Here is a 13,187-nt window from a genome sequence, read left to right as displayed (position 1 = left end):
GTGTGTGAGAGGATCTAGTTGTCTTCCTGTCAATCTCATAGATCACAACTAGGCATTAGATTTTGTTTGGGTGACAGAACTAACTGGCTGATTTTAGGGGGGAAAAAAAATTATATCTACTCTTGTTTGCTGTCAAAATTTCCTACGCTATATCATATTTTTTATTTTTTTACAGGAGAAAAAAATATTTAACTGTCAGTGACTTATCAGGAGCTAAACAGTATATAAATATTGTCAAAGCATTATCACAATGGCTTGTTTCTTGGCAGTGAATCCATGTTCATTATTGACCCAAATGAACAGTTATGTTAGTCAGGTCATAACCTTTGTGTCAATGTTGCACCTTAGTGATCATAATAAAAAGATGCTTGACACTTGTCGTAAACTTATATTTTGTTATAATTAATATGTTTTAATATACTACTAAAAATACAAACTGTTACATTTCAAGAAAATGATGTAATTGTTTCATCACAAGTGGTGGTGTTGGCTGTAAATTGCTGTATTATTTAGTACACTCACTGCAGATCTCACCTTTCTGCTGCTTCACTGTTTTCTACTAAAAAACAGGCATGGAAATGTATTTGAATTATTGTTTAATGCTACAGTTCTCCAAAATAATTCAACACAATTAAATTTTATTTTAAGATGAGACTAAATTCCAAATCTTTAGGAAGCTGGTGTGTCAAAGAAAATACTTTGTTATTGAGATTCTGTGTTTGTTGTTCTATTGTCAGTTGTATAAATATATCTAATATTACTATCAGTACTTTAGTTTTTTTTTTTATTATTACATCCTTATATGTTAATGATGTCTCATATCAACTCTGACTTGGTAAACATTAACATTAACATTTTTTATCATAACTGTACATGAAGCACAGAGCACAATGATTGATTCAGAAAAAAAGGATTTCTTATTTAGCATAGTGTGGGCATAAGAGATGTCTTCAGCTGTGGGACAGCACTTTGGGAAGCTGGTGGCAGGTCTGTTCTCGCTGTTGAAGATGACTACGAGGCTGGATGTTGTCAGTGCTGAATCATCATCTTGGAGGTTAAATCCAGACTGGGCTAGAAGGCAATAGTGCTAGTTTCTTGTTTTCTTTAATATCATTATTTTTGATGGAGTTGCCAGAGGACAGGTTTTGCTATAATGCTTGAAAGTTCCTGAGAGGTTTGTCTGCAGAAAATCCATCCTGTAAAAAATAAGAATGGAGGATAATGTACCACTGGGGATGATGATGTAAAAATTAAAATTTGATTACTATATAAAACTCCTGTAATGCCTCATTTTTAGTCATCTCTTGTGTCCTGTTTCAAAATATAATAAAAAGTAAATATGCCAAAACAGTACATGACCCACTGGGAATGATGGATCTTTTAAATATGCATAATCATCCCAAATAATGAGTTTTTTGACTTGTAGATGCCTTTTTACCGAAGTGCAAAATATTCTGTGATTCAGTGTGCAATAATAAGAATTACCAAGTATGCATTTTACTTCATGTAGCCTATGCTATTGTGTGTATATATATATATATTTTTTTTTTTTAAATCATATGCCAATAAAATATTTAGAAATGTACATTGTAAGCATGCAATAATATTAAATTAACAAAATATTGATAAACTTGATATGTATATCTTAAACTCTTAATTGTATATTAGCAGGTCTTATGCACAAATGTAGAAATAACACTGTTTTTTTTTTTTTTTTTTTTTCCCTAATAGGATGCAAATGGTTTGCAGGCAAACACAGTAGTAGACACTGAAGTATTTTACTGCAAACTGACAGCATCACGTCCAGCTGCCGTGTGTATGTTCTCACGCAAGCGTCCTCTCCTCTGTGTTTCAGATGAAGCCCTGGAATGCCTCAAGCCCTGCTGAGAGAAAGAGAGAGAGGGAGGAGAGGAGTCACTCGCTCTGTGATTCTGGCAGTGCTTGGTCATGTTGCCGAGGGTGTGAGTGCGTGATTGAGAGAGAGGGACCCTCTCTAGGTGATGGTGTAGCAGCACAGAATGGTTTGTGGTGATACAGAGATGCAGGCCGTGATGTGCTGCAGCATCAATTCCTGGGACCTACGCAGTCGAGAGAGAGAGAGAAGAGAAAGACTGTGGGTGTGTGAATGTGTGTTGTCTTGCTTTAGCAGCACGTAAATATTGGAGTTACTCCTTGGCCAATGCCTCCAATATTGCTCGTGCTGCTGAAGCAAGAAGTCACCAAGCAGCACATGCACGTCATCATTTTATCACAGCTACCAGGGCCTAGCTGGTGCAGGTAGTGTCTGACTCACTGGTACTGAATCATCAAACCAACAGAGAAGTCAGGAGGACCCTCAGTCTCATCGAACTGAATGATTAAAGGTAAAATAGATGCAGTACTTTTTGTTTGTGAAGTTAAGTAGCTTTTTTAATATTTTTTTTTTTTAATGTTTATACAAAAAGTATGGTTTTTACTGTTTTGTTTCCTTCAATATGTAAAAATATAAATTTACCCTTGTATCCTTTTTTTTTTCTCAATCGTATTTTTTTTTTTTAAATGAAATCATTATTCTCCTAAACGTGCTGTTGCTTTTTTGTGTTGATGCAAATAAATAAAACTGGAAAAAATAAGCAAAAAAACTGGTCTGACCTGTCGCATACTCATTTGAACCTCGTTAGCGCATCTTTTGTCGATGTATGTGGTGTTCATCTTTTGCTTTCAACACTTTCCACAGGGAACGCAACTTTTGTCATGATATCTCGTCTTTGTGGTCGCTTTTCCTCTTTACTGTGTTTGAATACTGTTGCAGAATTTAAAAAAATATATATTTCTGGTTGAACCCGTATAACGTGAAATGCATTAATGTCTTTTCGTCCCCAAGTTTTCCCCATTTCCGGTGACTACACTGAGACCACAAAACTGACACAAAATAGACTTTTTTCCAGTAGTAACATTATTTTTGCCATTTATATGTGAATTATTCCGCTGGTTAAAATTGACGGCCTATTAATATTAGAGACAAAAGAGAGGTTACCGAACAGCGCATGCGTATAATATCAGTCTTATATAACATCAGTGTTAAAACGCTTATCATGCAGCGAAGTTCTGATTTGGGTAAGTTATTTTTTTCAGATTTCCCGGTAGTTGTAAATTACATGTTTCATGTTAACAGTACAGATCACTTAGTATGTAATCTTACGTGACAGTGTTTATATTAAATAATATACTCTTTTTGTGAAATTTCACACAAAGTTCTGTCGGCCTAAAATAATAGCCTGCTATAACGCAATGCAGGGCTCAAAAAGCTTATCACGGAATTAATTTCTGCCATTTTATGAAAATAAATAAAAAAGACCTATTTATGAATAGACTAGCTAAATCATGTGTAGCACATATAACCACCATTCGGGCTCGTTTTTGCCGTGTCTTTGTATTCTGAGAAATTATAATTATTTTATTTATTTTTGTATGATTTTACCAAGGTCAAATAAATTAGAAAAACTGTAAGTTGTATAAGGGACCCATTTACACGCAGAAATAGTCCATTTACACGCAGTCTTTTAATGTCTGAATGCTGCGTTTGCCAGATTTTTATCACATTTTGTATCCTTGACAATAATGAAAAGACGTCTTATTTTTTTTTGTTTAATTGACCAGCACTTAAAACCGTTGTTGCCTTTAACTCGTAACACGATCACTTCTGACACATGTCGATTTAATCTTCTGACGCTTCGTTGAAGTCATATGATGCTTTTGATCTAAAGATGGTCCGCGCAGCTTACATAATGTAGCAACCGTGCACAGTTTCATAGAGCTGATTTTAATCTATTATTTGGTCATGTCAAAACATACACATTTTAATAATTTAATGGAAAAACTTTTCGAGATGAAATGGTTCATTGTGCAGTACGCTCATAAGAGGTAAAATTGTCTTGAGATTTTTATTTATTTAAGCTATTTTTTAAAGCAAATAGATAATTTAAGATGAAGACTGAATGTGATTTCTAAGCGCATTTTCGTTTTTATCAGAACCTTAATGTTTATTCTGCGCTCATTTATTTTGTTGTAGGCCTATTTGATGCTTTGAGAAGTCCTCGTGTCATTTTACATGGATGTAAAAATTTGTAGGCTATTTAATTTAGATTTACTCTTAGGCAAACATTTAAATACAATACATGTTTCGCTTAATTTAATTGTGAATATACGGATTTTTACATGACTTGAGCTGATTGCAGTTAGGCCTAATGGTCGTGTGTTTGGACAGAAGTTCCAAATGGAAAAAAGGCGGTCTATTTAGTGTGTTTATGTCGGGGAAACTTAGGTAGGTCCAAATAATTCACCTTCATATATTGCAGCTCTCGAAATTTTCTCTGCATGCAGCTGCTGATCGTCACGCTCTTCTTTTAATTCTATAGACAAAATGAGATTTAAGTCTCGAATCCTTACGGCTCTTTACTGAGTGCCTTAAATGTTACATGCAGGACAGAGCGTATGTGTAAAAGGTTAACATACGTAATTTTAATAAAATAGGCTATATGTGTGTGTGTGAGAGAGAGAGAGAATTTTTTTTCTTTCTCGACAACCATCACACGTTGTTTGGGAGTTTTGAGACATTTGCAATTAAAACCTAGGCTTATTGTTCCCTACTGGTGCATTATTCAACTTTAGAAATAAAAACGGGAGAAAATGGCAACATGCAATGTGCTACTTTTCGGTGTAGTCACTTCCTTCAAGAGACGAGTATTGACAAAACCAATTATTAAAGCAATTCAATCATTAGTCATTAGAAGCATTAAACGCAAAGACAAAACGTTTACAGCAAAAATAAATAGCCTTTCATGTGTGTTGACGTGACTGCCTTTTTTTCTTAAAATAATAGTAAGGTATACTGGTGTAAGATATGTGTGATAGAGTGAAGATAGTGTCGTTATTTAAAGACACAATGTTACATTTGTTTAAAAAGAGAAAATCGAAGAATTGGAATTACATAACACAATGCGCCATTTCAGAATGAGCATTCTATTTGTCGGCAATGTGTTCTGCAGGCTTCAGAAAAAAAATATATATTAATTAATAAATTTGTTATTAAATTTACTCGAAGTTATGTGAGGTTTTATATAGTAAAGTAGGTTAAAATAGGTAATTTCACTTTTCATCCCCCAGTTCGCCTGGCAACAGTCGGCTAAATATATGTTCGGTGACGTGCGCAGGGCTCCGGTGGTGACGTCATGTCAGAGCAGAGTCGTCCGAGAATCTCTTAGGATTCCTGTTTAAACAGTGGGGCAAAAACGGGGATACCGTCACTGTTTCTCTAAACAGTCCTAACTTTGTGTTTAATGGTGCACATCTCATGTCTCTCTTGGGTGAAATTGTAAACATTACCAAGACATTGTTGACTAAGGTTTTTTTTTTTTTTTGTATAAAAATATGAAAGCGTATATAAAAGAATTACCCCCCAAAACACGAATCTATTCCATTAATCGATGCTCAGATAAAGTTTTGTTTCGGCACTAATAATTTCAGAACTTTCTCTTAATGCCATTTAAGCTATATTATCGCAATGACATGTATTAAACAACAACACAAACACTTAGCAGTATGCAAGCAAGTTCATTCTGAGTAATACTGAAATAAATAATACTGAATAAGTAAATTTTCTGTCCTGGTGCGAGACTGACATTCAGTTACGTAACGTTTAACCTTGAGTCTCCTGATAACTTGCACAGAGCAGATAAAAGATATCAATGCACAATCGGAATAAGTGTCCCCTTTTAGTTAACTTCCAACACTGGTGCTTCCAAAACTGCGATAAGCATAACATATTAAAAAGTGAAAACTTGTATTCAAGATGAACTTTTGGAGATATCCAAAAGGTTATCCCATTAGTAAACCACGATTCATCCACACTTGTTTTTCCATTTAAAACCAACAGACAAAATCCGTGCAATTTAATAGCACACACATGCTGACTGTATAAATCAGCCATTCTTGTTACACATTCAAAAACAGACAGAGACAAACTAAATTTCCTCAATGCTATACCTTTTCTAGGTTGGCACACTGTAGTACATTTAAAAAAAAGTACCTAATGAATGAAGTTATAAAATCAGCTGATGAAATCTGATGTTGTGTTTATCAGGTCCAAGATACAGTTCTGACACAGCTCGGTTAGTAGCGTGCAGATCGCTTCCGCTTCTTTCCAGCAGAACCCAAACCAGTGCACAATCTCTCCAGGACCGGGCAGAGAAAAGCCACTGAGTGCGACCACCTTATCCTGGAAGCTCAGAGCGAGACAGTCCGACGGGAGAAAGTTCAGCGCGGGGAGGCACGCACATACAACCAGAACAACTCTCCACAGCACGCGGGAGAAGCGCGGAGCGGCAGCAGGGGGCAGCGAAGCCAGGTAGGTGCTGCTCTCGTAGGGGGCGCACAGCTTGTCCACCTCTCCAAGACGCACCCGGTCCCATTCCTTCACATCGAAGCTCTGCAGGCCAAGCAAACCCACATCCACGTCAGTCCGCGACGGCAGCGGCGTTCCCCGAATGACGCGCAGCTTTTCTCTGAAGTCCTGCATCTGCTGGAGGAAAGTGAGCGGGTCGGAGAGCGAACGGAAGGATTCGGCGATGCTGAGCGCGCGCCGCTGCTCCTCGAGCGCAGAACGGAGCTGGTTGATCTCGGGGTCAAAGGTCTGCATGACCGCGAGCTTCAGAGTCTCGAAGTCCGACAGGATCTCGCTCCGTTTGTGCTCCAGCGTGCGCAAAAGTTTGTCAAAGTACTCAGAGACTCGATCTGCGTCCCGCGACACCCTCTCCAACGATTTCCTCTTCGCTCCCTCTAACGATTCCAGGCACGAATGCACCTCCGCTACCCTCCAGCTCTCCACGACTTGAAACAACTCCTCAAACGCGAGCTTCTCGCGTTCATACGCCTCCTCCAGTGCGCAAAACTTGTGTCCTTTATGATCACCTGTCGTGGCGCAGAAACCACAGATGAGCTTCAGATCCGTGGCGCAGAAGATGTTGAGCGGTTGTCCGCTGTGAACTCGGCAGAGGGACATCCTCGGCATCACTCGAATCCTGTTGTACTTCTCCACGATGCCACGTAGGGAGTAATTGACTTGCAAGCTCGCGATGCCGTTGTGCACGGTCTCCTTTCGACAGGTCGGACATTTGAACGGTGGTCTCCATGCAGGGCCCCGGTTACCGTCTAGGATGCCCTCGAGACACTTCTTGCAGAAGCTGTGAGAGCACGGCAGAACTCTCGGGTCCTCGAAAAGACAGCAGCATATTGGGCATGTGAGATCCTCCTCCAAGAGCTCCATTGTATCCTAAAGTGGAAAAAGACATCAGTGTGAAAGCTTGTCGGGGGCATGACACATTAATACAACTTTCATCATCTTAGCAAGCGTCTTTCTCGTGCATCTCGCACCGATTGTGAAGTCCAGAGCAGTCAGTGCTGTCCAGTGCCATTTTAGACATCATCTACATTACGCGCAATAAACCAAGTAGTCTATTTGTTGGGTTTTTGAGAAAATGCATTACTAGTCTACAGTGAATAAATTATAGAACCAAATTGCCTGAGAATGAGACACTGCATCCATGTGAAGCTTAGCCTGCAAGCTTTTTTTTTCCTGCATCGAGCAGACGATATTTTTCAGTGCATATCAAGCGATTCTGTGGAAGAAACAGGTTAACCAAATATATTCGGTTAGATTGCCTGATGATGAAGACTCCTGAGTGCACCAGTACTTCATTTTTAATTGCCGCGTGAGAACTTTCGTGCAGGAATATCCGAGGACCTGTCCAACAAACTCAAAGGTATTGATTTAGAAAAAAAAAAAGATTCCCCGCCGTCGAGTTGTCAAAAATGTTTCTCGTTTGCCCGGGTCCGGTTGTCAGGGTATTACTACGGTTGTGGCAGATTTTGCAGGCGGAAAGCATCAGCAATTGGACCAGAAGCGCACTAGATGCTAAGGCAGTGCGCAACGCAATCGTGATTCTTGTTGCTGTGCAGACTTCGCCCTTTCCAATTGGGAAATTTTAACTAGTTCAGGTCAAGTCAGTATGGCCGGGCAGTTAAAAAATAATGCGCACAAACAGCTAATGAATATTGCATCTAAAGACAAACATTTCAACGCCACATTCAGCGTAATATCCGCGCAGCGAAGTGTATTTGCAGACTCGAGCGCGTGAATACACGTTTTGTGCGGTGAGAAATAAATGCAGAGGGTCCCTTCATTCTTGGATGAGGTTGTTGCGGGGGAGCACTCACTCTCTCCTAGATCAGCGTTTCTCTGCAGATTACGTCAGTACTGGCGTTACCCATCATCTACCCACATAAACACCTAATTCATGTATTCAGTGAGCTACAGTAACGACGTGATTTTCGTTTACAACTAGTCATGGGTTACAGACACAGAACCAAAAAGCACGTCGTTGTTCTCTGCCGTAAACATGATCCTTCATCACGCCACTTTGGTCGCATATGCCCGTGCCATGTGTCCGGGTCTTGACGCATCGATAACCAATCGCTACCGAGTCACGTGTCAAAATATTTTGACCTCGATTTTTCTTCCCCTGTTTCCATGCCATCAGGAAGAGAAGAGCTTCCGAGGCACCGCGCTCATTGGTCGAATCAGGGATGAAAGCGCCTGCAGTGACGTAATTGACCACGAGAGGGCCCACGAACCGGATAAGCGCTCTTTATGATAGTTATTTATTCATTGCATGTTAATTCGATAATAACACAAACCAAAATTTACAAAGGGGACACATACATTTAAAAACATAAAACTGTATCCCAGTCCAATTCAACACTACGATATATGGTATGTTTAATAAAAAAAAAAAAAACTGATTGGCTGAACTGTAAACTTTAAACACCTTGCGTTATGCACGTGATATTTACCCGTCATAAAAAAATAATGTACGAACAATTATATTCTTTAACTCTTTGTGGGCTGAATCGTGTGGCACTTAAAAGCGACCAAAATAAAAGAAAACTCCTCCAGTCTGCCTCGTCACGGTGTATTTTAAATTCAATTTCTATTAAAGTTTCTCAGAGTGATTATACGGATGTAAATATTTATCCAGATCTCTGATAGAGCGTCACGGACTATTTGCAATCGTTTGTGATTAATGGATTTGTAAAAAAAAAAAAAAAAAAAAAAAAAAAAACTTTTATAGAGATTGCAGGCGGATTTCCATTCGAAAATCAGCTAAGACTCACAGATACGAAATTATGTAAAAAGTGTAAAAAGGTTCTAAATATAAAAACAGTTCTGAATGCGGCCCAATGCAGAATTGCACTGTCCGAGCCGGTAAGCGCCCCCTTGAGGCGGAACTGTGTGTGTCTCAAAACAGCACCAGTCAACAACGATTTTTTTCCACGGGGATCCATTCTCTCCTGGAAGCGTTGTGCGCTCTTCAGTTTGACGCGTGTAACTGCACTTCCGGCGATATCTGCGCTAGAATGGCTGCAATGTTTACGTGTTGTTTGGGCTGCTGCGGGGATGGCGGACCGGGTCATGCTCCCCTCAAAGAAATGCCCACCGTGCAGCTAGACACGCATCACATGGGTAAGAGTCATTTCCACTGTTCAGAGGGGTCACTACAAGTCACCAGTTTAAATTTTAAAGCGATGAGATGTGTCAAGCTAGCAGATGATGGCTATGACACAAACCGACTAATAAATATCTTAACCATCACTGTTTTTAAATCAACAATGTGCATTCGTTCCTAACAGTGTCTAAATAATCAGATAAATTAGTCCTCTCTACTCTGGATCACATGCTAGTTGCTAGTATACAACTGAGAGATCCAACATCTGTTTAATCTCTTTTATAATTGAGTGAATCCAGAAAGGGTTTAATTTCAGCCTTGTTTTTCTGCAGTTATCTCTGAAAACATTATGAAATGCATACCTGTATTTCAGTGCTGTGTCATGAGAGTTTGCTTGGCCTTTTTTCCCAGGGACGGATGTGGTCATAGTGAAAAGTGGGAGGCGGATCTGTGGAACTGGAGCCTGTCTTGCCAACGCCCCTCTACACCAGAACAAGAGCTATTTTGAGTTCAAGATCCAGTCCACGGGTGAGTGCCTCCGTGATAGCTGTTACTACACAGCAGGGTCAGACTTTTCTACTGATAGTGTCCTATTGTAGGTTTTAATGATTAAATGGGTTAATCGCATAATCATAGATTTGTAAAAAAAAATTCACTTGCCATGTTACTGCAATCACATTTCCTTTACCTCCTGAATCTGTGGAATGGTCTTCAGAGGGATGGGTACCGCTGTCTCCTGAAGGTGTGCTGCTGTGTTTGTGGTGCAGGTGTTTGGGGGATCGGTGTGGCCACTCAGAAGGTGAATTTGAACCAGGTGCCGCTGGGTCAAGACAGTCACAGTTTGGTGCTTAGACACGATGGCTCCATCTACCACAACAATGAGGAGAAGAATCGATTACCTGCCAACAGCCTTCCTCAGGAGGGGGATATAGTGGTACGTGTTTACTTTTGGGTTGTGAGCCATCGATAGCTAAATTGTGGAATACAGCAAGAACATACTGTAAAAGACATACCGCTTCTGTTCGTAAATGTGTGTCTCTTGTTTTAAGGGGTGACCTATGATCATGTGGAACTGAGCTTGTACTTGAATGGAAAGAACATGCAGTGCCCAGCCTCAGGTATTCGAGGGACTGTGTTCCCAATAGTTTATGGTGAGTATTTCAGTAATATTAGATATAATTCTTAATTCTATAATCTCATGTTCTGCAGAATAAATAGAGGTTTGTAACAGCATGAGACTGAGCAAATGATGACCGATTTTTCATTTTTGAAGTTCAAAAAAAGGTGAAAAGAACATTTAAGAATGCAGATTGTTCTTATGTAGAATGGAACATACCATAAAGCAATAATTTAATTTGCTGTATCTTTAACAATGTTTCAATACAAGTTTTAAAAAAAGGACTGAGAAAAATAGATTTTTCATGATATATTACCTATATATTGTAAAGACAATGTCATGAAACGACAAAGTTTATGCCATTCATTGATGTTTGTAATCTCTCCTCTCAGTGGATGACAGTGCCATCATAGACTGCCAGTTCAGTGATTTCTACCATACTCCACCTGAAGGCTTTGAAAAGATTCTGTTTGAGCAGCAGATCTTTTGAATTGTCAGCTGTGTGTGCAGACACACACACAGTGTCGAGCTGAATTGTGTGTGTGGCAGCACGTGGTTATGATTTCTTTCAATGTTGCTTCTGCCTTTGCTGTTACTTCTGCTGCTCTTGTCTATTTGGAAGACCAATCAGGCTTTATTTCTGCCTGTCTGTGTGTGTGTGTGTGTGTGAGTTTGACAGAATCTACAACCCAGAAAACACTTTACATAAGCACTGAAGACACTTACTGATATTTACTTTCTGTAGTGGGTGATATTGATAAACTGAGCGTATCCTTTTATTTAATAACAGTGTACAATGATCAGCAGCTGATCAGCTTTGTGTTTATTAGATTTATGTAGAAATTGTTGATTTATCATTGATATATCTACATAAATATCGGGTTTCTTGAATGAAACAATTGTATTTGCACTAGTAACATGTGATTGAAAATCAAACCAAACCTCTCTTGTCTGTTACTTTCATTTGCCTTTCATCTGAACTAGCCATATTGATAAATTGCTAACAGTAAATAGCAGTTTACAGTATTTTCCACAGTGTATTTTAACATCTTACCACTGTGATCTCTGTTGCACATAAATAAGTGACTTTGGCTGAACAGATTTCAGACATGCATGAATCTATTTAACATGATCATTTTTGCTGCCCTAACTTACATCTTACCAATCTCTTCAAATGTTAGGATGAAGGTAAAAGTTCATCAAGACATTTGTTTTCTTCTGATGTGTTTTGCTTCGGTGACCTGAAATAATTCACTTTTGCACAGTTCCATTAATTACAACTATTAACCTAATTTTACTTGTCACTGCAGAAATGTTATGTACTCTTAACACTAAAACCATTCATACAGTGGGTATAGAATGTCAGAATTTTTTTTTGATTATTTTCTGTACATTAATTTTATTCACACAATAAAATGCACCACCAATTCTTATTTTTAGCAGCATGGCCATGCAGCTACTCAAAGGCAATGTTCTTTTCAGAAAAGGTGCTCTGAAAAAGTTGTGCTGTAAGACTCTGTCAAATCTGTTTTTCAGTCCCCAAGAAAGCTTGAATTTTCTCTGTACACTGTGTCTTATGGTACATTCCACAAGTGCTGTATTTAATAAACCTAAGTATTCCGTCTCCGTGTCAAAGACCTGTGTTATATTGTGAAATGATGACTTATGACCAAATAAATTTTATTGACAATGCACAAGCGTCTCTACAAAAAAAGTGTTAGATTTAGTTAAAATTGTAAAGATTGATAATTAATCTTAATATTAATTAGATTTATTAATAATATATGTATAATTTTGATATCTTCTACTCATATCTGCCACAGAACCATTCAGCATCAGTCAGTAATATAATGCGTAACAGGGATGGGTGAGTAATTCTTTGTAAACCCCCCAATGCAGACTCTCTTATTGTTCCTATTGTCTTGATTTCTCAGCAGGTCTAGACATTAGTAATGACAGACAGGAGGGGGTTCAGCGCACATTTTGAAAAAGCCTTTAAAAAAAAGGCTCATTTTAAGATCTTACATCCTACTATTCTCAAGTCTTCACTGCTTTGGTGGTTCCAAAATAAAAATAAAAATAATAAAAGGTAAAGGGACCCTTTTATAACAACTTTTCATGAATAAGTAATATTCCATCATATTCATTATCTAATAGAGATAATAGTAAAAAATACATATAAAAAGTCTAATATATTTTCATGTTTATATCTGAATGTACATTAACTGGTCTACTTGCGTGGGTTTTATTAAAGAATTGGTATGTTTTTGACTTTATTGAAAACTGTTTCGACAAAGTTTGGACTACATTGCCAAAGTACAGTTGAAAGGACAATGACAACTGATAGTTCTGAAAGAAGCAGCTGTGAATCTATAATGAAAAGTGACGGAAATGTTTTGGTGAGCCTCTTAAAGCTGCCACCTAGTGTCCATACTGGGAATGAAGTGTTTTTACTCTTTAAGGCACACTATATATGTAGATATAATTCATGAGATTTTTGTCACTGATGTAAACCTCCACTTAAAAAA

The 13,187-nt window shown here is 38.4% G+C and overlaps 2 protein-coding genes across 8 annotated transcripts; one reads left to right on the top strand and one right to left on the bottom strand.

Annotated features, from left to right (window-relative positions):
• Nucleotides 1-579: 579 nt before the first annotated feature.
• Nucleotides 580-10,042, bottom strand: LOC109107198 (tripartite motif-containing 13-like). Of its 7 annotated transcripts, none has more exons than XR_006160828.1 (4): nt 9,905-10,042; nt 6,068-7,309; nt 1,794-2,078; nt 580-1,196 (listed from the first exon to the last, which is right to left on the bottom strand). XR_006160828.1 is itself a non-coding variant. In XM_019120467.2 (2 exons), exons 1-2 carry the CDS (start codon nt 7,616-7,618, stop codon nt 6,089-6,091), a joined length of 1,281 nt encoding a protein of 426 aa, XP_018976012.1. In that variant the 5' UTR covers nt 7,619-8,219; the 3' UTR covers nt 5,342-6,088. The 7 variants fall into 7 exon arrangements, 1 of the variants encoding a protein (XP_018976012.1); XR_006160826.1 differs by lacking the exon at nt 9,905-10,042 and adding an exon at nt 7,559-8,219 and having other exon boundaries at nt 6,025-7,309; XR_006160830.1 differs by lacking the exon at nt 9,905-10,042 and adding an exon at nt 7,411-8,218.
• LOC109107199 (SPRY domain-containing protein 7-like) lies at nt 9,174-12,283 on the top strand. Its single transcript, XM_042763811.1, has 5 exons — nt 9,174-9,559; nt 9,954-10,070; nt 10,310-10,476; nt 10,591-10,693; nt 11,052-12,283. Exons 1-5 carry the CDS (start codon nt 9,277-9,279, stop codon nt 11,147-11,149), a joined length of 768 nt encoding a protein of 255 aa, XP_042619745.1. The 5' UTR covers nt 9,174-9,276; the 3' UTR covers nt 11,150-12,283.
• The last annotated feature ends 904 nt before the right edge of the window (nt 12,284-13,187 follow it).

This window comes from Cyprinus carpio, chromosome A9 (assembly GCF_018340385.1).
Source record: "Cyprinus carpio isolate SPL01 chromosome A9, ASM1834038v1, whole genome shotgun sequence".
Classification (NCBI taxonomy): Eukaryota; Metazoa; Chordata; class Actinopteri; order Cypriniformes; family Cyprinidae; genus Cyprinus; species Cyprinus carpio.
Note: the sequence above shows the minus strand (reverse complement) of the source record. Positions and strands in the feature narration are given on the sequence as shown.

Bases quoted from the DNA above. Each gene is read 5' to 3' on its own strand.
- LOC109107198 (XM_019120467.2), bottom strand. From the start codon at position 7,618: ATGCAGGAAAAAAAAAGCTTGCAGGCTAAGCTTCACATGGATGCAGTG. The intron at 7,310-7,558 runs GCAATTTGGTTC...TTTCCACTTTAG, and splicing joins ATGCAGTGTCTCATTCTCAG to GATACAATGGAGCTCTTGGA.
- LOC109107199 (XM_042763811.1), top strand. From the start codon at position 9,277: ATGCAGAATTGCACTGTCCGAGCCGGTAAGCGCCCCCTTGAGGCGGAA. The intron at 9,560-9,953 runs GTAAGAGTCATT...CTTTTTTCCCAG, and splicing joins GCTAGACACGCATCACATGG to GGACGGATGTGGTCATAGTG. The intron at 10,694-11,051 runs GTGAGTATTTCA...CTCTCCTCTCAG, and splicing joins TGTGTTCCCAATAGTTTATG to TGGATGACAGTGCCATCATA.